Below are 27330 nucleotides of genomic sequence, written 5' to 3' on the forward strand. Positions count from 1 at the left end.
TAGGCTTTTTATACCAACTATGAAACACTGGTCAAGGTTTAGATGCTGATGGCCTAAATGAATTTCAGATGAACTAATGAGACTCGCAGCAGAGAAGAAACATGCATAAGATGTGTATAAATTATCTAGTGACACAGAAGACTGTGGTAGATACAAGCTAATCTATAATCAAGTCACAATGGAGGTTACGCAGGTGAAGGCAGATTACAAAAAATCTTGGGCAAAGGATGCAAATAAAAACAGCAAAGACTTCTTTACTTATGTAAACTGTAGAAAGAAGGGAATGAATCAAATTGCTCCACTTGATATTGATGGTTCAACTGTTAATGATCCTGCTCAGGTAGCCAACAAACTAAATAAGAGTATTTTTCATCTACATTCACACATGAGGAGTTAATCAGGAAGGGGAACGCCAGAGGTGAATTAAACTCTGGCAGTGAGCTAGCTGATTTTGTAATAACTGAGAGCAAAGTGGAGGAGAAATTGTTGAGGTTAAACATAATAAAGTCACCTGGAGTGGATGGGATCTGTCCAGTTATATTAAAGAAGGCATCAAAGGAAGTCATCTAACTTCTTTGATGCCATAATTATGAGAGCATCCTTGGATTCAGAGGAGGTCCCCATGGACATGAGATGTGCAAATATATCTCCAATTCACTAAAAGGATTCAAAGGGTGACACTAGTAATAACAGACCTGTTAGTTTAACTTCTGTGTCAGGTAATAATGGAGTCACTGGTAAAAGAAGTAATGTTGGATCAAATGCCACAATTATTTTTCAGACAGGATGGGTTTCTTAAGCAGAAAGCTTCTCTGTCTTACTTGTAACTGTCCAATACCGTTGCACATAATATATGGATAATAATAATAATACAGTCAATTATGGTTATTTGGGACACATCGGGACTAGTGCATTTTGGCCCGATTAAGCGGCTGCCCCAATTATCCGAAGTTTTACATAAAAAAAAGCTAAAAATACAATGGACCCCCGCTTTACAATTGGTTCACTGCACAATCAAATCACGTTACAATGGAGTCACCATAGTAATGTACTGTTCACTATGCGATGATTAGTAAGTGCCGGTCGTTTTGATCACGTTTTTGAATTGAATTTTAATTCTATTAAACATTGATTCTAATTAGTGAAAATAGGAGGAATATTATCCACATGCTATAGAAGTAAAGATATATTGAGCATAAATTTACCCTTTATTACCTTACCAATTAAAAAATTAAATGATAAGTGAAAATCGGAAGAATATACATGATAATCGGAATAATTAATATGTACTATAATGTGTGCCTACTAACTATTGCACATACCTCAAGAGTTCTTATCTGTTACCCCAACTGGACGTATTATCTAGATGTTCTGGGGGCACAAACGTTTCACGTGGGCGGGTAGCTAATGCCAGGGAAGAGAGCCTAAAAAACTTCAAGGGTTGTGTTAGGGTTGTTAAATATACAAGAACAGTAAATCTTAATTGTTTATACAGTAACGTTAGAAGTGTCGTCAATAAAATGAGCGAATTCGAACTGCTGGTTAAAACAAGTAACGCGGACATAATAGGGCTTACAGAGACGTGGTGCCACCCGGAAATTGGGGATGATGAGTTTCAGTACGGCTTGTATAATGTATTTAGGAAGGATAGGTTAGATAGAAGGGGTGGTGGGGTAATGCTTCTTATCAGAAGCAGCCTGAGTGCGACGATAGCTTTCCCGGATTCAGACGTTTCACATGCTAGTATAGAGTCTGTATGGTGTGAGATAGTTGGAAACAAAGGTATAATGCGAGTAGGAGTAATCTACAGACCAGGTGATTGTGAAGATTATGACAAAAGCCTCTACATGCAAATGGAATGGGCAAGTAAGCGTCAATGCCTTATTATGGGTGATTTCAATCTGCCTCTAATTGATTGGAGTAAATGGGAAGGAAACTCGACATGGGGAACAAAATTTTTAATTCAACTAGATGACTGTTATTTGTATCAACATGTCAGGGAAAATACTAGAGAAAAGAATATCCTAGACCTCATCATCACACATGAATCAGATGACATAACAGGGCTGACAGTAGAGGAACCAGTAGCAGGAAGTGATCACGGAGTTCTACGGTGGATGATGACGAGAGAGGTAGCAGAAGTAAAAGGCAAAGGAATGGGTTTTAATTTCAGAAAAGGAAATTACGATGCCTTAAGGTACTACATGGCCTCTATTAACTGGGTAGATATCGCGCAGAGAATGAATACAATTGAACTGTGGTACGCTTTTAAAACATTAATCACAGATGCCTTGAATGCGTATATACCATTAAAAAAATACTCCACGAGGAGGGTTCCAAGTTGGATGACTAGTGAAGTTGCCGCATTACTTGAGCAGAAAAGGGTGGCATGGAAAGGTTACAGAACAATAAAAAGTACTGAAGCCTATAACAGCTACAAGGTGATGTGTAATAGAGCCACAGAAAAGGTTCGACAGGCAAAGGCAGTTTATGAGAAATCACTAGCAAACAGAGCAAAGAGGGGGGATAAAGAATTCTTCACATATATAAATGCCAAGAAGAGCAGGACAAACCAGATCGGACCTTTACGTAAGGGAAAGGGGATAGTAATAAATACACCAGCTGCCGTTGCAGATGAACTCAACAGTTATTTTGCATCGATATTTACAAATGAAAAGCCTTTTGTGGCAAAGGGAAATTGTGGGAGCGAAGTTAAAAAATATGTAATTAATGATATTGAAATTTCGCAAGATTATTTAATGAAAAAACCTTCGAGCCTACAGACCAGTAAGGCTCCTGGAGTTGATGGAATATACCCTATAATCTTAAGAGAGGCGGCAAGCGAGTGCATTGAACCATTGAGGCTAATTATGCGAGCATCATTAGACTCTGGGGAGATTCCCTTGGATTGGAAAAGTGCAAATGTATCTCCCATACATAAGGGTGGCTCTAAAAGTGAAGTTGGAAATTATCGACCTGTCAGTCTGACTTCAGTAGTAGGGAAAATCATGGAGGCAATGATCAAGGGTGGAATTCAGGATCATTTGGATCGAATTGAAATTCTCAAGGATACTCAGCATGGTTTCGTAAAAGGAAAATCATGTTTAACAAATCTGGTTCGCTATTTCGAAAGGGTCACTCACGAGCTGGATTTAGGGAATAATTTCGACATTGTTTATTTAGATTTCAGCAAAGCTTTTGACTCAGTCCCACATGAGCGGTTGCTTTATAAGCTGGAACAGGTTGGAATCACTGGGAAAATCCTTAGATGGATAGAAGGATGGCTTCAGGGCAGGAGGCAGAGGGTTGTGATAAATGGCTATTCCTCAGATTGGGTTGATGTAAGAAGTGGGGTTCCCCAAGGATCAGTATTAGGACCACTGTTGTTTTTAATTTTCATAAACGACATTGATGAAGGGATAGAGGGCGTGATGTCTAAATTTGCTGATGATGTTAAAATTGGGAGAGTAGTTAATGATCACTGTCAAGCTGAGCTTCTTCAGAGAGACCTAGATAGACTTCAGGAATGGTCAGAAAAATGGCAGCTGTGCTTTAATCCAACAAAGTGTAAGGTATTACACCTGGGAAACAGTAATCCCAAAAAAACTTATTCACTTGGTGGAGTTCAACTAAAGCCAGTACTGGAGGAAAGGGACTTGGGTGTTACGATACGGTCAGACATGAAATTCTCTGAGCATTGTAAACAGGTTGCAAGGAAGGCCCATGGTGTCCTATCGATGATCTGTCGAACTTTTGCAAGTAGAGATAGGGACGTGATAATCCCATTATATAAGGCTTATGTTAGACCACACTTGGAATACTGTGTTCAAGTATGGAGACCGCACCTGAAGAAAGACATCGAGCTTCTTGAAAGGGTGCAAAGAAGGGTAACTCGCCTGGTGAGATCGGCAAAAGGGCGTCCTTATGAAGAAAGACTTCGAATATGTGGGTTGCAGAGTTTGGAAACTAGACACCTTAGAGGAGATTTGATTGAGGTGTTTAAGGCTCTGAGAGGCATCAGTAAAATGAATGAGGACAAAATTTTCAAGATTATAAATGATGCTAGAACTAGGGGACATAAATTCAAGTTACGGGGGGAAATGTTTAGATTGGATTGCAGGAAGTTCTATTTTAGCCAGCGAGTTATAAATTACTGGAATAAGTTGCCTTCATGGGTGGTAGAGGCCGACAGTTTGGGGAAATTCAAAGGGCATCTGGATAGTACTTTCGGGTAAGGGAAACACATAGGATGATAGGTTTAATTTCCTTTTTATTTATTTTTTATTTTATTTTTTTTTATTTATTAATTATTATTATTTAGTTATTTATTTATTTATTTATTTTTATTATTTTTTTTTTTTTTTTTTTTATCATTGTTTTGTTCGGATTTTTTTTTTTTTTTTTTGGCTGGTGCAGCATAAGCCATAGGCTTTCTTGCACCATGCGGCCGTTACTAATACTAATACTAATACTATTTGACATTTGTGGGTGGGAGTTAAAATTTAAAACAGTAAAAAGATAAGCAATCAATAACAAAGAATTTGGCACACACAAATTGCAAGGAACACGATATGTGCAAGTGAGAATGGAGTAAAAAGTTAAGAAACTTTAAAAACAGGAATGAAGAGAAGATTCTGAAAATTAAATTTTTTATATGATTGAAGATTCCATGGAAGTGAAAACACATTTCACCATAATAACCCACAGAACTCCAACTGTCAGTATTATCGCAAATTCGATAAGATCGATTTTACTATCCGTTTATGATAGATTGTACTAGCAGAAAATCCCAATAAACATGTGACTGCTAATTGTTTTTATTGTTTTATGGTTGTGATCTCCAGAAATCCGACTGAATTATGTGGTACAGTCAGAAACAATCGTAGGGTAATCTCCAGTGCTGCAGTCTCCTGCCCCAATTAAGCGAAGTAAACCCTGACTATTTTCTCGATTGGGTTCTATTTTTTTAAGATTTGCCCCTAATAAATGGCTGCCCCAAATAACCAGAATCCACTGTAATAATAATCATAATAATAATAATAATAAAAGACTGCTGTGCAAATTGGAGCAGTGTGGAATTAAGGGCAAGTTATTGCTATAAATAAAGGGATGGTTGAGTGAGAGAAGACATTACATGGTAATCAATACACACTTTTCTTTGTGGACTATTATCAGTGGGGTCTCCTAGAGTTCAGTGTTGGGGCCATTGTTGTTTTCTATATTTGTCAGTGATATTTATGAAGGTATATCAGACCTAATTTCCAAATTTGCAGATGATACAAAGGATGGCAGGGTTGTTATTGGCAGTAACGACGGTATGCTGCTACAATCTCTTCAAGTTGGGCAAATGGGCTGAGAAGTGGCAACTGAAGTTTAATTTTTACAAATGCAAAGTACTGCATGTGGCAGTAACCTCAGAGTAAAGTACAAAGTGTGTAGTATTACACTCAGGATAGAGGAGAAAAAAAGACCTGCCTGTAATTGTGCAAACACAATTACATTTTTAGAGCAGTTCAGACAAGCTGCCAGAGCAGCCTACAATATTTTCTTATGATATACAGGAACTTTGCTAAAATTGATAAACATGTGATTATCTCTTTGTATGGTCAGGCCACATTTTGAGTACTGCATACAGGTCTGGAGGCCTCGTTTTAGGAAGGATGTATTAGATCGGGGTTCGAGCCTGTGACTGCCAAATACGGAGGATGCGGAAAGGTCAGGGAATGACCACTGCATATCCCCGGAACAATATGGCCTTAGTTGCTAATGCTCCTAAAAACCAAATAACAAACAAACATTAGGAAGGATGTAGAGCTTCTGGAATGAGTATGAGTAAGAGCAAGAAGATTGGTGATTACAAAAAAAGGGGTGTTCTTGCCAAGTTCTTTCATATTTGCTTAAGTTCTGCAAATATCAGCATCTAGAGACTAGGCACCTGCAAGGTGATCTCTTTGATGTAATGAGGTTTTGAGTGTGTTCAGCAAGTTGATTGCTGATGGGATTCTTCCTCTTGCTCAGATTATGGGGGCATAAATTCAAATTGAGGAAAGAGAGTTGCAGAATATATATGTGCAGAAGTTTAGCCAGCGGGTGTTTGATTTCTCGAATAAACTTCCCTCAGTCATTGTGGAAGTTGGTAGCTTAAATAGATTCAAGGATGAAGTGAACAAACATTTGGAGCAAAGAGAGACAGCCGATGCTTTATAAGCTTACTTTTTTGCATCCTATAGTACTGCTAATGCTAATCCCTCCCCTTCCTCCAACGTGATTCAGTTGCAGACTAGCTTTGGATAATTATTGTTTTTGGGTCCTGATAAATTAAAATCATCCCATGCATTTTTCTTCTCCACCACTGACCTCATCTTCATCTAATATCATTTGGTCTTAACATTGTATCTTATAAACATTTTAGATTGTATTAAAAAAATGTAGTAGTTTGTAAGATTGGTTTTCTGAACATTTCCTGTTTAGCCATTGCATTTGGTAACATATTTGTTGGTTCTACTGAATATTTTTTATAAACTATGGAAGGCTGTTTTTGTAACCTTTGCAATAGAAAATCCCTAGTAGTTACATCTTTTAAGTAAATCCCAGATCAATATATTGTGAACATTCTCACTTGATGTTTCCTTTATCTGGTGATTCTTAATGCATGAAAAGTCACTGCTGATAATCAATTCAAGACTACTGTTTTCTTTTTTTTGCCTCTCCAAATGCTGTTTTATAAAACAGTCATCCATTAAATCCAGAAATATTACTGTGTGCCAGGGTTGGATTAATGATAAAATGCATTTGAATGCATTTTGAAATGCATTTCCCTGGCTGCATTCAAATTTGAGGCCCATTTAATATTCTTCTTCTTCTTCCAGTCACATAGCTCTCTGAAGAGCTGTTATGGCCACCAACAGATTCCTCCAACTGCATCAATCATTTGCTCTATGAGTGGAATCACAAAGTGTCATGCCCAGAAGTTCACTGATCCCATCGTTCCATCTAGTTGCAGGTCTTCCTCTGCACATGGTTTTTCTCTTGGTTTTTCCTTCCATTATAATCTTCAACAGAAAGTTTTCCCTTCTTACTATATGTCCAAAAAACTTGAGTTTTCTTTTGTTGATGCTATGAAGAAGAATTTAGGCTGGCCAGTTTTATTAAATACCCACTCGTTTGTTCTTCGATCCAAGTAAAGAATACACAGTATTCTCCTGTAACACCACATTTCAAATGCCTCAATTTTCTTAACTTTTTTTTTCAGATTCCATCTTTCACATCCATAACTAGCAAGTGGAAAAATTAATGATTCTCAGTTTCGTCTTTTGGGGCAGATCTTGATCTCTCCATAATTTTGTCAGATCAGTGACCAACATTTTAGCAATTGCCTGTTGTCTCTTTACATTGTTTGAGCAGTCACTATTTTTATTTATTCTTGACCCTAAGTAATCAAATTCTTCAACTCCTTCGATATCTTGCCCATTAACCATCACTTTACTGGAAATGAGATTCTCACCAATCGGCATAGTTTTAGTTTTACATTCAGAAACAATCTTTTTTTCTTACTTGCTTCACATGCTCTCCTCAGAGTTTCTTTAAGATGATCCTTAGAATTGCAGATTAGCACAGTATTGTCTGCATAACAAAGATTGTTTATCTTCATTTCTCCAATTTTGATACCACACTCTAAATCTTCCAAAGCTTCATGCATGATATCTTCGGCATAAAGATTAAAAAGGTGTAGTGACAAAATACAGCCCTACCTGACACCGTTACCTATTTTGAAAAAGTCTGTTTCCCATGTTTGTACTCACAGTTCCTTCCTGTTCAGTAGCTTACGACTGGAACATTGAATTTTTCCATTTTTCAATAATCAGTCATCCACTTAAGATCTGATCTGTTGTTCCTCTGCCCTTTCTGAAACCTGCTTCCTCTTTTGGCATTTTCTTCTTCACGTTTTCTTGAGATTCTGTTTAATATGATTTTAAGAAGAATCTTGCTAATAGTCCCGTAATTTGAGCAAATTTCGAGATCTCCTTTTTTAGGTAAAGATATGAAAATTGATTTGTTCCAATGTGATGGCCACCATTCTGTTTCCCAAATCTTTACAATCATTTTATGAAAAAACTTGGCACCCTTCACACCTGTAGCTTTAATCAATTCCACTGGGATTTCATCAATTCCAGGTGATTTGCCACATTTCAGTTCTGTGATGGCTTTTTCAACTTTTCCTTCAGTGGAACTGGTTTATGATCACACTCTTGAAAAGGGGGTGGCAGGATCATTAGTGTCAGAAGGTGGTTGGAAGAGCTGCTCATAGTATTCTTTCCATCTTCCTTTAATTATGTTCTCCTCTGTTAAAATTTCCCCTTTGGATTCCTTATTTAATTAAGTTTTGGTTGTAACTTTTGTCTTCAGGACTTAATAACATCATTTATCTTCTTGGTTATGGTATTCGATTTCTTTGCATTTTCGTTTGATATAATCCTCTTTCTCCTGGCTTAAACAGTGCTTGATGACTTTTTTTAGTTCCTGGTACACTTCATATCCTTGTACACCCTCGGCTTTTGCAATTCTTCTCTGTTCAAAAAGTTTAAAAATGGCTTCTGTAATCCATGGCTTCCTGATATTTGACCTTTCTGTAATATATCTATTTGCTGAATCCTTAATAATGCTTTTTGTATTTTCCCATATTTCCGCAGCCAGCATATTGTCATCTTGTTAAATTATTTATATATATTGGTTTGGTTTGGATTTTATTGGCGCATTAGCAACTAAGGCTATAATGCGCCTTTATATATATACTACACACACACACACAGTGGTAGACAAAAAACTGCATCTCTTGTGAATTTTGCAAATAATGTTTTGCGCTGCTTTGTGGGTTGCATAAATATTCGAAATGCATTTGTTAGATGGGTTGTATATCTCTGTGAATGGAATCCAATGAAAAGACTCTACCTGATATACCTAATTTCCATAAATATCTTCTCAAAGGATAAAATGCATAATTAATGAAAATATGAGAAATCGTGCAAATGACAATCAAACATTCATTTTATTGCATTTATATGTACAAACAAATATGACAAGTTAACGTAATAGTATTATGTACTGTAAATCAGCAGAATAAGTCCTCAGTATTTTGTTGTTCCTCCTCGAGCTGCAATTACAGCCTTGCAATGAACTGGCATAGAGTTAATCAACTTCTGGATATACGGTTGCCCAATTTCATGGTACCACACCCTTACAATGCTCTCCTTCAGCAGAATATTACTTGTTGGTTTCATCTGAGCAATTTAAGACATTATGCACCAGCAGTTGTCAATAGGGTTCAAATCTGCACTGTTGCCGGGCAAGTCCAACACTGTAACACCAGCATTTCTGAAGTATAACTGCACCTTAAGGGAGAAAAACAAGAATGTTTTAAGCCTTGAGAGACAAGAACACAAACCCCTCGACGTGGGCACCTGTACGTGGTGAGGGGACCTCCCAGTGACGCTGCTGGACTTCCAGACTAGCATCACTGGGATCCAATGCCCACAGCATAGGTTCCAGACTAACATCAATGGAATCCGGCATGTTTGCCGTGCTCTGCGACCTGTGGAAATTCGGAAAGGGGGATCCTAGTGGTTGAGGGACCCAGCTTCGATACACCAAATCAAAGGAAGTGCACCCAGTTAATATAGATGAACAGTGCTCTGTTGAGTCAGTTTGGTGTGAGATAAGCACTGCGAAAGGAAAAATAAGAGTAGGCGTGTGTTATAGGCCTAATGACTTCAATGAGTACAATGAACAATTGTACAGAGAAATAGAGTGGGCCAGTAAATCAGAATGTCTTATAATGGGGGATTTTAACTTCCCAGATATTGACTGAACTTGTGGGTTGGTCACTCACACACTAGTCAGACTTTTGTGGATTTATTGGATGATTGTTTTCTGCAGCAGCATGTTCGAGAGGCAACCAGAGAAAGTAACACTCTTGATCTGGTTATCAGCAGTGATCATTCGTGTATTAAGAATTTGCAGATAAAGGAACCACTAGGTGGCAGTGATCACAGTGTGCTGAAGTGGGATTTACTCAAAGAGGTAACTACCGTCAGGGGTAAAGGAAAGGGTTTTTGGTTCTGTAAAGGGGAGTACAGTGGTCTCAGACAGTTTTTAAGTTCTGTACAGTGGGATCAACTGACGATGTTACAAACAGTAAATTCTAAGTGGGAAACATTCAAAGAATTAATCGTGGAAGCTACTAGACTTTATATACCGATTAAGAAATATCGTTCAAGGTTTAGGCCTAAATGGTTATCAAATGAACTAATGAGACTCGTGACAGAGAAGAAAAATGCATGGGATACATATAAATTATCAGGTGATGCAGAAGCCTGTGGCAGATATAAGCTCGTCTGTAATCAGGTCACAAAGGAGGTTCGGCAGGCGAAGGTGGATTACGAGAAATCTTTGGCAAAAGATGCTAAGAAAAACAGCAAGGATTTCTTTACTTATATAAACTTTAAAAGGAAGGGGATGAATATGATTGGTCCACTTGACATCGATGGTTCGACTGTTGATGATCCTGCTCAGGTAGCAAACAAACTGAATGAGTATTTTGCATCTACATTCACACGTGAGGAATTATTACAATTTGAAAATGGAAGAAGGTTATCAAATTGTAGCAGTGTGCTTAATGATTTTGTAATAACTGAGAGCAAAGTGGAGGAGAGGTTGTTGAAGTTGAACACAAGAAAGGCACCTGGGGTGGATGTGATCTAACCAGTTATTTTAAAGGAGGCGGCAAAGCAACTAAGCAAACCCTTAGCCATAATTATGGTGCCTCCGTAGCCAGGTGGGAAGGAGCAGCAGTGCGTAGCACACGCTTCTTGATTAGACCGGGGTTCGAACCCATCACCACCAAATACGGAGGATGCGGAAAGGTCAAGGGAATGACCACCGCATATTCCTGGAGCAATATGGCCTTAGTTGCTAATGCTCCTAAAAAACCAAATAACAAACAGCCATAATTATGAGAGCATCCTTGGACTCAGGGGAGGTTCCCACGGACTGGAGATGTGCAAATGTGTCCCCAATTCACAAAGGTGGATCGAAGGGTGACACGAGTGATTACAGACCAGTTAGTTTAACTTCTGTTCCGGGTAAAATAATGGAGTCACTGGTTAAAGATGCATTGCAGGATCATCTAGACAAGACTGCAGCAATAATTCAAACACAGCATGGGTTTGTTAAGGGAAAGTCTTGTCTGACAAATTTGATTGGTTATTATGATGTGGTCACAAAGGAACTGGATGCAAAAAATAATTTTGATATCATATACTTGGATTTCAGGAAAGCTTTTGACACTGTTGCGCATGAAAGACTACTGTACAAATTGGAGCAGAATGGTATTAAGGGTAAGTTGCTACAATGGATAAAAGGATGGTTAAGTGGGAGAAGACAGAGGGTGGTAATCAATGGGTGCTGCTCTTCGTGGACTAATGTTATTAGTGGAGTCCCACAGGGTTCGGTGTTGGGCCCACTGTTGTTTTGTGTATTTATCAATGATATTGATGAAGGTATATCAGGCTTAATGTGGAAGTTTGCAGATGACACAAAGGTTGGCAGGGTTGTTAATGACAGTAATGGCAGTGTGCTACTGCAACAGGATCTAGATAATTTGGGCAGATGGGCTAAGAAGTGGCAACTGAAGTTCAACCTTGACAAATGCAAAGTACTGCATATGGGTAGAAGTAACCCCAGAGAAACGTACCAACTGTGTGGTACTACACTTAAGGTGGTAGAAAATGAAAAAGACCTGGGAGTAATTGTGCAGTCAGATATGAAGTTTTCTGAGCAGTGCAGACAGGCGGCTAGGGCGGGTAATGGGGTTTTGTCAATGATATATAGGAATTTTGCTAGCAGGGAAAAGGAGGTGATTGTCCCTCTGTATAAGGCAATGGTCAGGCCACGCATTGAGTACTGCGTACAGGTCTGGAGGCCTCATTTTAGGAAGGATGTAGATTTGCTTGAGCGTGTACAGAGAAGAGCAACACGATTGGTGAGGGGAATGAAGGGTTCTCTTACCAAGAGAGGCTTAAGTTCTGCAAATTGCAGTGGCTGGAGACTAGGCACCTGCGCGGTGATCTGATTGAGGTCTGTAAGGCCTTGAATGGGTTGAGCACGCTGAATTCTGATGGGATCCTTCCACTTGTTCAGATTACCAACCTACGGGGACATAAGTTCAAATTAAGAAAGGACAGATGTAGAATAGATGTGCGGAAATTTGCCTTTAGCCAGCGGGTGGTTAATTGCTGGAACAAACTTCCATCTGTCGGTTAAATAAATTTAAGGACGAACTGGACAGGCATTTGGAGGGAATGGTGTGATTTTTTTTTTTTTTTTTTTTTTGGCTGATGCTGCATAAGCTCCTACACTTGCTTTCTTGCATCATGTGCCACTACTACTTCTACTACCACTTTGGCCCCTGCTTCGACAAGACGGGTGGTCCTGGAAGACCCGGCTAGTAGGCTCGCCTGCGCGGGTCAGCCGTGTCAATGCCATGCCCCTACCCTGGCTTTTCTGAGGGTCAGGATTCAGGCTGGTGGCGGTGTGGGTATGGTGTCTGAGTAGCCCTGGTGTTCCACTCCCAAGCGCATTTATTGCATGCCGAGTAGTGGGCGTCCCTTTGGGCTCCATGGTGGGTGGGGAGCCTCGGCACTGAACCACTTCACAAATTCCATGAATCCTGATAAACCTACTTCTTCAGGGGCTCCAGCCCCTGAAGAAGTAGGTTTATCTGCAAATATAGATGATGACACAGACAGCACTATTGCTACAAAGAGGCAGTGAACTGAAATACCATCAGGGCCTGTCCCAAGGTTCTAAATTATACACTCCACCAGCGAAAAACCGATTGGTAAAATGTCACCCTTTTTTTATACAGAAAGGGTTACATTGGTTAGCAGGTTCACCCAAATCAGTTAAGAGGCTCCGTTCTGGGGATCTCTTGATTGAAACTAAAAATGACAGGCAGTCTGAACAGCTACTCCGAGTAACATCAATTGGAGGAATACCCATAACAGTGACACCACACAGAACACTCAGTTTATCAAGAGGTGTAATTTCAGAATGGGACCTTCTCGGCGTTACCGAGGAGGAAATCTGCTCCGAAAGGGTTTCAATTCCGAGCAGTTATTGCTGTTAAGAGAATTAATGCATGTAGGGATGGGAAATTTGTTAAAACCAAAAACATTATCCTGACATTTAACTCACCTAAGTCTCCTGATGAGATTAAAGCTGGCTACATCAACTGTCCAGTGCATCCATATGTTCCAAACCCTTTACGGTGTTTTAAATGCCAGAAATATGGACATTCTCAAATGGCCTGCCATGGAGTACTTGCATGCGCTCTATGTGGTTCAAAGGACCACGAAAAAACAGCATGTTCAGCTGCAAAACCCACCTGCATTAACTGCGAGGGAGAACATCCAGCCTATTCACGAGCATGCCAGAGGTGGAAAGAAGAAAAAGAAATTCAACGACTGAAGGCAGAGCTAAATATATCATACCAGAAGGCAAGGAAAGCGGTGAAACCTCTGAATATCAACAAAGACCTACGCCCAGAAGGTAGCAGGGAGATGTTCCATTGGAACTCAGACAGACGTGACCATCCCTCCAAAAGAATCATTCACTCCCATTGCACGTTATCTCTTAAGTCCCCAAAAACCTGCACAGAAAGACCAGTCAGCTGCCACTCCTATATCGGTACCTCCTAATGCTCCACAAATAAAAAAAAGCAATTGCGAAAGAAAAGAATAAAAAAGTTGAAGTATCCCCTAGTACCCAAGAAAACATGGATGTCGAGGAGAAGGAGGTACAAGAAGATTCAGTCTTAGAGCTCTTTTCTGAGGAGGATATGGACACTGGACAGCGTCCATACTTCCCCAGGACTGAAAAAGGTAAGCCCTCAGCACCTCGGAAGCTGCCTGATGGACCCACCAAGCCAAAATAATGGCTAAATTCCTACAATGGAATTGTTGTCGATTCTGGTGAAACAATGATGACATCAAGGCCCTTCTGCAAAAGCATAAGCCAGTCTGCTTTTGCTTACAAGAGACATACCTGAAGGCAAATGAAAACCCTTCCCTTCATAACACTACTATCGTTCGAAAGGACAGAACTGGGGATGGACCTACTCATGGGGGTGTTGCTATACTTCTGGGAAACTATACCCCATTTAAAACTATTGCACTCACCACCAACATAGAAGTAGTAGCGGTTCACCTTACGGTAGGGTTCTTATTAACAGTCTGTTCAGTTTATTTGCCACCTGGGGCTGATATCTCCTAGAAAGACCTTGATGATCTCATTGTGCAGCTGCCTACTCCTGTCTTACTCCTGGGCGATTTCAATGGACACGTTCCCTTCCATTAATGTTTGCACTACCCCCTGTGGGGTAGTGCAAACATTAATGGAAGGGAACGTGTCATAGAGCATATGCTCAATGACAATAACCTATCCCTTTTAAATGTGTCAACTAACAACTTTTTCCACATGCCTACCTGTACATTCTCTGCTATTGACCTCTCTATATGCTCTCCCTCCCTCCCTCCTTCAATCACTTGGGAGGTAGAGGAGAACCTCTATAGAAGTGATCACTTCCCCGTGATAACCAGCCTACTTAAAGGGATGCCATGCTCACCTTTTAGGTTACTGCGATGGAAGATCAATCAGACTGGCTGGAATACCTTTCAACACCTGTAGACTTTAACATCAGTACAGTCAGTCAGGATCCTATCAATGATGCAGTGGTGTACAGAAAGCATTGTCCATGCAGCTGGAGCTACAATTCCAAAAACATCTACTCGGTTTCCGCCATTTTCAAAACCTTGGTGGAATACTGAATGCACAGCAGCAAAAAAGGCACAAAATAAAGCTTGGGGGATATTCCGACGATATCCTACCACAGCCAATCTCTTAGCCTTCAAACGTGCACGCGCGAAAGCACGATATATTCGTCTTCAAAGCCAAAAGGAATCGTGGATCCGCTTTACATCCACTATTACCCAGTCAAAGAGCAGTAAAGCTATCTGGGACAAAATCCAGAAAATGAAGGGTAAATATACATCGCACCCTTCATCGGTCCTGGAGTGTAATGGATGCATTATTGCAGACCCAACTGCAATAGCCAGTGTACTTGGGGAGACCTTTTTTGCCATCTCGTCAACATCTGCTTACTCCCCAGAATTTCTGATCTGGAAAGATAAACTTGAAAAGCAGCCAATTAACTTTAAAGCTAAAAAGGTCTCATCCCTATAACGGGCCCTTTACCATGGAAGAGTTAGAAACAGCTCTAACTCTTACCAAGGCAAGTGCTGCTGGACCAGATCTTATCCATATTATGATATGATCAAACATCTGTCTGCAAAATCCATGGCCCAACTGCTCTTTCTATATAACAGAATATTTCAAGAAGTTTCTGGATTCCTGGCATAAGGCAATCATGCTTGCTTGCCTTTCCTAAGCCAGGAATGGATCCTAAAATCCCAATTTACCTTCCTATTGCTCTGACTAACTGTCTGTGCAAAACTCTGGAGAGAATGGTCAGTGGTATTTAGATGATTTAGATCAGTGGTATACCTTATCTGGTATTTAGAGGCAAATGGATTCCTCTCCAGATTACAGTGCAGCTTCCGTAGGAATAGGTCAATTTCAGACCATTTAATCAGGCTCGAAACTTCCATTAGAGGGAGTTTTTTTTTTTTTTTTTATGACAATCCCAAACATGAAAGGTATCAAAACCTATAGTACTTAGTACTATGCATGGGTTGAAGGAGAAGCATGGGCGGAGGGGGATGCCGGAAACTTTGCTCTAGAGACTAAACATGGGTTTCACCACTTCAAGCCTCCAATAAGCAAAGTGGTGGTATTTCACCGGTTGATGAAAATCATCTACCACCTATACCTCAAGGATCCGTTTTAAGTGTTACGCTTTTTGCCATCAAAGTGAATTCCATCACAGAACAACTTCCTCCAACTGTAAACTGTGCCCTCTATGTTGATGATTTTAGCATGTTCTATCATTCCTGCAACATGAGGGTAATTGAGAGGAAACTGCAACGTGCCATTGACCATCTGAACTCATGGGCAATGAATAACGGATTCAGGTTCTCTCCACAAAAGACTGTTTGCATGCATTTTTGCAGAAAGCGCAATCTTCACCCTGAACCTGAACTGAGGCTTGGACAAAATGCTATTCCAGTAGTACCTGAGACTAGATTTTTGGGGCTTTTTTTGATAGAAAGTTGACCTTTCTACAGCACATCCATCAACTACATGAAGTGCACAAGAGGCTTGAATATCCTACATGCAATCTCCTCACATTCTTGGGGTGCTGACTGATGTACCCTTTTGCACCTCTATCGTACACTCGTACAATCTAAGTTAGATTACGGTTGCCAGGTATACGCATCCTCTAGTCTTCGCGTACTCCGATGGTTGGATCCTATCCACCATCAGGCAATCCGTATTGCCATTGGAGCATTTCGAACTTCTCCTGTCCATAGCCTATATGTCAAAGCGCTTGAGCCCTCATTATCACTTTGCAGGAAACAGCTGTCTCTACAGTATGCTTTGAAACTGAAATCCCTGCCAGACCATCCGACGTGGACACCTGTTTTTGAGCCACATTGGGAAAATCTGTACGACATTCGTCAGACTGCCAATCAACCATTCGGTATTTGTATCCAAAGCTACTCAATGATTTGAATATCACATTCAACAATGTTGCCCCAACACTAGGGCAACCTTCTCCATCCTGGCACGCTCGTGTCCCAAACTGCAACTTCTCCCTTAACAATTGGAGAAAGGACAGTACTCCATCCACCGTCAGCTCTTTTTAGCACAGCGCTCGGAACATGCTGACTTCTTGCCCGTCTACACAGATGGCTCGAGGTCAGAAATGTCTGTCGGATCTGCAGCTGTTTTCCCAGGCACCATGGTATCTGAGCAGATCTCCAACGAATGCAGTGTATTCACTGCAGAGCTGCACGCGTTTGAGCTAGCCTTAGATCATATACAAACCACTAACCACAAAATATATATTATATATACCGATTCTCTGAGTTCATTGCAGGCTTTATCATCAATGAGGTTCAACCCTCATCCTGTCCTGACCCAGATACAGCAGAAGCTGTACTTCCTTGCACGATCTGAATTTAATGTTCGTTTCTGCTGGATCCCAGGCCACATTGGGATTTCAGGAAATGATATAGCAGACTTTGCAGCCAAATCAGCGAACCACTTTAACTCTTGCCTGTTAGTCCCCTATACAGACTACAGGCAAGTAATTCGAAAGAAACTGGTATCCCAATGGCAACACTCATGGCATGGACAGGCTGCAAACAAGTTATATGAGATTAAGCCTGTAATTGAATATTGGCAGTCTAGTCTGCGCAGGAACCGAAAAGAGGAAGTTGTTCTATCTCGACTCCGCATAGGACATTGTCACTTGACACATTGCTATCTGCTGACGGCAGATGACCGTCCTATGTGTAGAAATTGACACTATTTTAACAGTCCGTCATATTTTAATTGAATGTCCATCTTTTTATAATGACCGTCGTTTATGTTTTAGCCATCTGTCTGAGCCTTATACACTCAGACAGATTTTGTCAGAGAATGATGTGTCAGCTGTTTTTAAGTTTTTACAACTTATTAATCTAAATAACTCTATCTAGAATGTTTTTATCATTTTATGCTTTATGAACGTTTTATATCATATACTATTTTACAATAATATACAAACAATTGTAATATTATAGTTTTATATTTTACAACTTTTTGACTTGGTGCATTATAGCCTTAGATGCTAATGCACCATAAAATCCTAAAACAAACAAACAAGAACACAAACTCATCATTAAATCTAGATAGTAAAAAACTTGCCAATTTTGCTGTGTGGAAGGTGGTGATCCCTAATAACGGGTTCCACACACTCCTCCAAGATAAAAGTGTAGGTTTCTGCACGCATTCACCATTCTCTTAATAAACCTAATTCGCCCCACCGCTTTGCTTGTTATGTAGCCGCAGACCATCTGACCAGCAAGTTACTTTACAGTTGGTGTTATGCAGTCAGGATGGTATGGCTCAGATTTTCGTCTTCTGACAGATTGCTTCCCATCTGAACCATGCAGGTTGAAATTTGATTCGTCAGAAAAGATGACAATGCCCCATTGCTCTTTTGTCCATGAAACTTGCCTTTTAGCCCAAGCAAGTCGCTTCTTCTTCTTTGGCTGATAGGCGAGCAAACCACATTCTGAAAGCTGTCTTTGGATAGTTTATGCACTTGTTTCAAAACCGGAGGCCATCTCAAAGTTCAGTTTTAGATCAGGAGCACTAGCATGGTGATTACGAAGGCAAAGCTGGTTCAAATATCGATCTTGGGAAGGCATAGTCACTCTCTTATGGTGTGATCCAGGTCTTTTCTTCACATCACTGGTTTCATTCTTTAATTTCAGCATCTGTGATACTGCTGACTGGTTTATCAGCGATAGTTGGTGTAGAGAGCCCTTCCTGGGACAGAAAAACAGCTACACTTTTTTTTATTAAACAAAAAATAAAAATAAAATAAAGATTCACATATTGACTGTATAAACTGTATATTAAAATAAAATTAAAATTAAATAAAATGGTATATAACAAGAATAAAATGTGATAAATTATAAAATTAAAAATGCTAAAAAGATGTTTAAAATCACTAAAAACCTAAAACAGGAGCTTTCAGCGGCAGCGACCACCTTCATCAGCAATAATGGTTGCTGGTTATCCTACAATCTATATATGTACATATGTACACCCCATTGCTCTTTTGTCCCTTACACGAACTATGGCTCTCATGCATTGGAACCGGAAATGTACGAATCACTCTAAACCATTCGTCTCTCATTAGGATAAGGGTGTCAAAGATGAATGAATGTGACAGGTCTTAACCCTATTAAGATATAGCGTCCAGATGAACATACCCTTAAACTCTCTAGCCATTTCCGGTTCCAAAAGCCATGTGCTCTATCCACGATCACGGACAGAGAGTTTAAGGCTATGTTTGTCTGGATGCTATAGTCTTAATAGGGATAAAGGCTGTCGCATTCATCCACCCTTTGAAGCCCTTATCCTAAAGGAGAGATGAACGGTTTAGAGTGGTTCGTTTGATTTCCGGTTCCTACGCACGAAAAGTGGACTGTGCGCAGGTGCCATAGTGTGTGTCGTGGTCCTGCCAGGGCATGTGTACATATATTGATTATCAGGTAACATGCAACCATTAATACTGATGGAGGCGGCCACTGCTGCCGAAAGCTCTTGTTTTAATGGTTTTTAGTGATTTTAAACATCTTTTTAGCGCTTTTAATTTTATTTTATTGCATTTTATTCTTGTCATATTCCATTTTATTTCATTTTAATTTTATTTCAATATACAGTCTGTATGTATTTTTATTTTTTGTTTAATAAAGGCAGTTTATCGATTTGAGTCAGTGTTTTAGTAGCATCTAGATCAGTGTTTCCCAACGTGGGTCCCACGCCCCACATGGGGGCAATTTGATTGTTCAGGGGGGCAATTCAAAAATTGCTCGTCTAGAGTTTAAAACAACCGCCTACTATGATTTAACTTGTACAAAAGAAGAATTGTTGGTATCTCAATTTGAAATAAGCATTCGTTAAATGTTGTACTTTCTATAGAGCTGCACTTGAAAGTTTGGAGTAATATCAACTACAGTTTGCTCGGAGAGTATTGCTTACTATGCCTAGTGAAGGAATAGTACATACTGTATTGGACGATTGCTTATGGCATATGCAATGTGCAAGCAAAGTGGTTGTCTACTGTAGCCTACCGCAAACTCAGCATGTTGTATGAAATAGGTAATTCCTTTCATACAAACGCTCGTTTGGGCATCGTGACTGTACATTTGGATAGGTTTGATGATCTCAGATTAAAATAAAAATTACTTTGTCCACGCACAGAATTATTATTAATGAAGAACCGTGATATACAATGGTATGTATTTGTCATATATGTATTTCTGTGGTCTCAGTAAATAAGCAAATAAGTCCAAAAACTCGAATTTGCAGGAGAGGAAAAATAAACTTCACACTCTCATATAAACACGCATATATTCGAATATACAAATATTTATTACTCACGCTAAAACTACAATAACGAAGGTAGCTGCGTGTCACATAATAGTAAATAATAAATACTTTATTATAGTGCACTTATCTCATTTTTGACAAATTAGACTTATCTGCTTGTTCACAGAGACCACAGATTTAATAGCCCGAATTCAGTAATTCGTGTGATTTATTCATTCAAAAAGCGTACTAATAATTAATTTTGATATATTAAAATAAAATTAAATTAACTTTAATGCATAGTTTATTTTTAGTTTTTGATTTATCTTATATTTATTTCTTTCAGTTGCGCAGTAAAATGAGTAGTGCAAGTAAAACAAAAGTTCGTCAGTATTCAGAGGAATACTTAAAATTTGGTTTCATACCCGCTATCCACGATCAAAGGTCACCTTTTTGTCTTTTATGCCAACAATGCTTGACCAACGAATCAATGAAGCGAGGTCGTCTTGAGGCGCATTTGAAGGCGAAACATAATGCTCATGTAAATTCAGATTTAGATTACTTTCAAACTTTAAAGAAGAATTTTGAAAAAAGAGCAACATTAAAGTCTCTGTTTATTGCTCATACTGCAACTGTCAATCGTACTCTTGAGGCTAGTTATGAAATTTCTTTACTCATTGCTAAATCTGGGAAAAATCATACTATAGGAGAGAATTTAATCAAACCATCAATATCAGCATTTCTTAAAACAGTTCTGGAAAAAGATGACAAAGACGTGAAAGCTATGCCACTCAATAACAATACTGTTAGCAGAAGAATAGATGAAATGAGTGAAGATATTGAAATACAACTTGTTGGAAAGCTGAAAACAAGAAAATTCTCAGTGCAAATGGATGAATCAACTTTGAGAGACAGTGAAGCCGTACTGATAACTTATGTGAGATATATTGATAAAGGTAATTTTGCTGAAGAAATGTTATTCTGTAAATCATTAGAGAGCACCACTACCTCCAAAGATATATATAATAAGCTAAAAAATTACTTAGATGACAATAATATACCAATGAAAAATATAACATCTTGCGCTTCAGATGGTGCTCCTAATATGATGGGCAAGAAAAATGGCTGCTTAAAATTGATGAAAGATGAGAATCCAGAAATGCTTCTTGTGCATTGTGTTATTCATAGGGAAAACTTGGTAGCTAAAAATATTTCGCCTGTTCTTCATGAAGTACTAAAATCAGTTATAAAATGTGTCAATGCTATTAAAGCTAATGCCAAATGTGAGCGTCTCTTCAAGCTTTTTTGTGAAGAACAAAATGGAGACCATGTGAGACTTTTACTTCACACTGAAGTAAGGTGGCTCTCGAAAGGGAACTGCTTGAAAAGATTCATGGAACTATTTGATACTATTAGTGACTTTTTAAGTGACAAACCTGAAATGAAGCATCTGTTAATGGTCGATGGTAAAGCATTTGTGAGTTATTTAGCCGATATCTTTGAAAAACTAAATATATTAAATAAACAACTTCAAGGAACAAATAAAACTCTCGTCGATGCAAAAGCGAAGATATTTGGTTTCATTACATTTATTGAATTATGTCAAAAATATATTTGTAACAAAAATTTTGAACAGTTTCGTTGGCTGCAAAAATGTGAAGTGACTGATACCGCTGTACTTGTTATTGTCGATCATCTGAAAATTCTGTCCGCTGATTTAAAAGAAAGGTTTTCTGATTTAAAACAAATTGATTTTCCAACCTGGATGATGCAACCAATGTTAGTGGATTTGTCTGATGTATCAATGCAGTACCAAGAAGAACTCTCAGAAATGCAAAATGATGAGTCAGTTAAAACTTTATTCAATATAAAAGGAGCGATGGCATGGCTTTGTGATGAAACAGAAATTAAATACCCAAATTCAACCAACTTTGCAAGAGAGCTATTGTTACCGTTTCCATCTTCATATTTAGCTGAATGTGGATTTAGTGCCATAAATGATTTGTTCCTAAAGAAAAGAAATCGACTGGATATCACAAAACGGGGAGACTTGAAATTGGAGCCCAATATAAAATCTCTCTGCGGCAAGCATCAAGCACAAGGGTCTCACTAAATTTAGTGCACTCATCTAGAAGTGACTTCACATGGAATGTTGAAATTATTAAACAATTAAATAATAATTACTAAAAATTAAAATATTATAAAAAAATCTTTCATATAAATTATTTTGTACTTGAATTTTAGTTGTCCATTATATGTTTTGAAAATTTACTTACTGTTTTTTTCTTAATAATTTCCTAATGATTTCTTCCTAAAACCTAAGTTTTGTGTCCTGAACAAGTTGTAATTAGGCTTCATTTAGGAAATAATTCAATTTTTGAATATAAAAAATATGTATATCGGTGTTTCCCAACGTTACATAGGGGGCATCAGAATTTTAGAAAGACTTAGGTGTGGCATGGTAAAAAAAAGGTTGGGAAACACTGATCTAGATGAATCTTAATTCCTAACTCCCATAGCCTCTTCAATGAATTATCAGTGTATACCCCCCCCCCCACACACTAATATTTCATTGTAGGGATATACACTGCTTGGATATGTCTCTCTCTCATTAACTTATATGTTCTCTTTTATTGTTTTTCTTTACAGAGAGATTTTAGAAGATGAAAGGAATCAAGTAGCAGATACACTTCGCCGTGAAAATAGACGCGTACAAGCAATGTCATGGTGTAAGCATTTTTCCTAGTACAACAAAGAATACTTTCCGATTAAATTACACTAGCCAACATGATTTTTACCTCCAAGTACTTAAATGTTCTTTTTAATCAATTTTTATAAGTAGATTTTGAAAACCACCCTAATAATATATTCAATATTAAATATACATAATCTAGCCAATAATGTATGACAAACTGATTTATTTGAACAGATATAAGCTAATTCTCGAGACATGATGATGAAGAGGTTGAAGAAATGTACACCGAAATTGAGAATCTTCTAGATGAGCAAAAAACCCACTACACTATTATTATGGGGGACTTCAATGCTAAGGTTAAAAAAAGACAAAACAGCGCAGAAAGTGGAACTATAGGATATTTTGGAATTGGTGAAAGAAATGAAAGAGGTGAAAGACTTGTGGAATTTGCAGAATCTCAAAGATTGTCAGTAATGAACACTTTTTTCAAGAAAAGGGTGAACAGAAAGTGGATGTGGAAGAGTCCAAATGGATTAACAACTAATGAAATCGACTTCATCCTCACTAACAGAAGATATATTGTGAATGATGTTACCGTCCTGAATAAGGTAAATGTTGGAAGTGATCACAGAATGGTAAGATGTACACTTGATATAGATTTGGCAAAGGAAAGGAAAAAACTGACTCGAGTAAATAATACAAGGGTCTTTGAGATAACAGAAGAGGAGAAAAAGCAGTATGTACTGGAACTTAAGAACAAGTTTGAGCTTCTGCACTCTGCTCAGGACCAAGATATCGACGAGGAATATTACAACTTTCTGAAAGTGATAAAGCCCAAGAAACATATACGGAAAAAGAAATCCAAAGAAGAAAAAATTAGTCAAGAAGCACTTGTTATGATGAACTGAAGGTGAAAAATGAAGAGCAAGATAAACACTGACAAAGAAAAAATTGAGTATACAGTCAGTCCTTGTATAACACGTGTTTACATTACACGAATTCAATTATACATGATTTATAAATAGGGAAACGATATCTTATATAACACAAACCGAATTCGCTTATGCATGATTCGCCTTTGTGTTTACAAGAAATGGCAGTCGAACGTGGAATCACCCCAATTGAACGCAACGCAATAGGAATGAAGAGAAGATTCTGAAAATGTATTAATGTTATTTTTTATCAGTGAAGGGGAAACACATTTCACCATAATAACGTAAAAACCAACAACACAATTCCAGCAATCGGTATAATCGCAAATGCAATTAGATCGAGTTTACTACCAGTTTATAACAGATTCCACTAGTAGAAACGCAACTGGAAATTGTTTTTATTGTTTTATGGTAGTAACCCCCATAAATGTGCTTTACTAAAACGTGAGGTGTTAATAGCATATCTCTGCCTTTACGGTGTTCTTTATTTAGTTGCTACACCCACGCAACTTTGTTTATGTGTATCAAGCGTGCCTCCTTGTTTTTTAATTGTGTTTTATTCCCTAAAAATGAGCAAAATACTTAAAAGGTGTGAAAAGGAAGCGTCCTGGTGAAGACAATGCAGATTTAGAGAGAAAAAGAAAAGCAATATCGATAAACAGAGGTGGACTGGGTCAAAAATTCTTACCTAGGGAAATTTATAGTGGCCTCATACTATGGTTTATGGCCAAAATCACAGCGGCCTTCGGCCGACCGGGGTTTCCCCGGTAAGGCTTATGGCAGTCCGCCTCTGTCGATAGAAAAAAATATGAAATTGTGAAACGCTTTGAGTGAAATGAAAGACCATGTGCTGCAGACCTAAATGAGGCAATGCCAAGAATTACAAATAATGCAGAGAAAATAAAAACAACTTTCATAGCAGGAACAACTCAAAGTGTAATTAAAATCCATTAGATTAAGACACAAAGAATTGTAAGAGATGGAACGGCTGTCATCTGTTTCGAAAGAAAATCAAACAAAAAACAAGTTTGCTTACGAAAGAAGCAAAAGCATTGGCAATATTTTATTACATATTAGTCGTAATAAAATACGTAAATATTTTATTACGATTTTATTTATTGTGTTTGGTAATGTTTTCGTTACAAATGTGTGTTCAAATTTGGTGGTTGGCACCTAACCCTATTTTTCCTATAGTGCCTGTTGTTTATATTGCACGATTTTGCATTGCACTAGGGTTTCTAGGAACACAACTATCGTGCTATGCGAGGACTGACTGTACTGAGTTATTCAAAGCCATTAGAAAGAGACTCAGAGAGGACATAAGAAGATTTAACACAAGAAAAGTAGAACAAGCATCAAGGGAAAACAAAGGATTTAAATCAGCAGCCATGAGCAGTAATACTGAAAGACAACTGATACTGAAACTGAAGAATAGCGATGGTGTACTTATAAACAGCAAAGAAGGCATAATTCAAATAGCAGAAGACTACTATAGAGAATTATACAAGGAGCGAGGGAATGATGCCAGCAGTGCGGAAGATGGATTGCAAATTAGCAACACATACAACATACCTGATATTCTTTGTGATGAGGTAGTAGAATATGCATTTGAAGCAAATGAACAATCAGAAAGCCCCGGGGAAGATGAAGTTACTGTAGAGTTGTTAAAATTGGGAGGAAGAGACACAAAAACTGGCAAGGCTCTTCACAAAGTGCATTAGAAGAGGTGTTGACGCCTAAGCAGTGGAATAATACAATCATAGTTTTGCTGCCTAAGAAAGGAAAAAAATCAGAAATTGGAAATTATAGACCAATTAGCTTGTTATCCCACATCTACAGTTGTTCACAAGGGTCATTACTAACAGACTAGTAAGAATACTTGATGAGAATCAACCGAAAGAGCAAGTTGACAGGATTCTCAACTATGGATCACCTTCACGTAATATCACAGCTAATGGAGAAAGCAAATGAATATAAAATACCATTATGCCTGGCATTTGTGTATTATGCAAAGGCATTTGACTCCATACAGCATAAGGCAGTGTTTCAGGCCCTGGAAAGACAAGGCATAGATACCCCACATATTATGATTTTGAAGAAAATATATGAGAATGCTACTCCTTTATTAGACTAGACAAAGACAGTAGGAAATTTAAAATCGAGAAAGGAGTTCGACAAGGAGACACTATCTCCGAAGCTGTTTACCACTGCCGTTGAGGAAGCTTTCAGAAAATTAGACTGGTCGCAGAAAGGAGTCAATGTGAACGGACAGTACCTAAACCATTTACCATTCGCAGATGACATTGTGGTCATAAGCCACGATCCCAAAGAATTAGAGGAAAATCTTAATCAGGAATGCACAGTTAGTAAGGATTTTGGACTAAAGAGAATATGGCTAAAACAAAAGTAATGATGAACAAGTATGCCACAGTTGAAGGAGCAGTAATTAAAATGGTGGAGTCATATACTTATCTGGGACAAGTTATTAGCTGTAATAATGATTAATGGCTGGAAGTCAAGAGAAGAATAAATTTTGGATGGATAGCATTCAGGAAATATAGTCACATACTGAAGAGCAATATCCTAGTTTGTCTGAAACGTAAAGTAATGAACCAATGTATACTCCCCACCATGACTTATGGAAGTGAAACTTGGGCACTCACCAAAAGAATGGAAGAGAAGCTTCCACAGCAAAGAATGGAACGAATCGTATTGGGAATCAGACTGGTAGATAAAAAGAGAAACACATGGATTAGGCAGCAAACTGAAGTAAAGGACATTCTTATCAAAACTATAAAACTAAAATGGTCTTGGGCAGGACACATAGCTCAAAGACATGATGACAGATGGACTAAGAAAATAACAGAATGGTACCCAAGAGGAGCTAGAAGAAAACCTGGAAGACAAAGGCAGTGATGGATAGATGAAATTCATGAGTTTGTGGATAGTAAATGGATGGCCAGTGCTCAAAACAGAAGGAACTCGAAAGTTGCTGGAGAGGTCTTCATCCTGTAGTGGATTGAAAATGGCTGATGATGAAGCTAATTCTCTTAATTTTAGCAATATATTCGGGCCTTGCTTTCTTGTGATAAACATAATCAGACTATGTTTATCTTTTATCAATTGATATTGATGATTATCAATTGATATTGATGGATCAACTGTTGATGATCCTGCTCAGGTAGCTAACAAACTAAATGAATATTTTGCATCGACATTCACACATGAGGAGTTATTCAGCGAGGGGGAATGCCAGAGGTGTATTCAACTCTAGCAGTAAGCTACAGAATCTTGAAATAACTGGGAGTAAAGTGGAGGAGAAACTGTTGAAGATAAACACAAGAAAGGCACCCGGGGTGGATGGGATCTATCCAGTTATATTAAAGGAGGCAGCAAAGGAAGAAAGCAAACCCTTAGCCATAATTATGAGAGCTTCCTTGGACTCAGGGGAGGTACCCATAGACTGGAAATGTGCAAATGTGACTCCAATTCACAAAGGAGGATCATAGGCTGACACAAGTAATTATAGACCTGTGAGCTTAACTTCTGTTCCAGGAAAATTAATGGAGGCACTGGTTAAAGAAGCACTGCAGGATCATT

At 38.5% G+C, this 27330-nt stretch overlaps 1 protein-coding gene across 1 annotated transcript in view; it reads left to right on the forward strand.

Annotated features, from left to right (window-relative positions):
* The window catches only part of LOC150081130 (focal adhesion kinase 1-like), a 1307299-nt gene that overhangs the window by 900749 nt on the left and 379220 nt on the right, over positions 1–27330 (forward strand). The window contains exon 21 of the mRNA XM_090380936.1: positions 22753–22832. Coding sequence (XP_090237062.1) covers positions 22753–22832 — 80 coding nt within the window. The remainder of the gene's footprint in view (positions 1–22752; positions 22833–27330) is intronic.

Source organism: Mastigoproctus giganteus, chromosome 9, assembly GCF_048544385.1.
Source record: "Mastigoproctus giganteus isolate SK-2022 chromosome 9, ASM4854438v1, whole genome shotgun sequence".
In the NCBI taxonomy this organism is placed as follows: Eukaryota; Metazoa; Arthropoda; class Arachnida; order Uropygi; family Thelyphonidae; genus Mastigoproctus; species Mastigoproctus giganteus.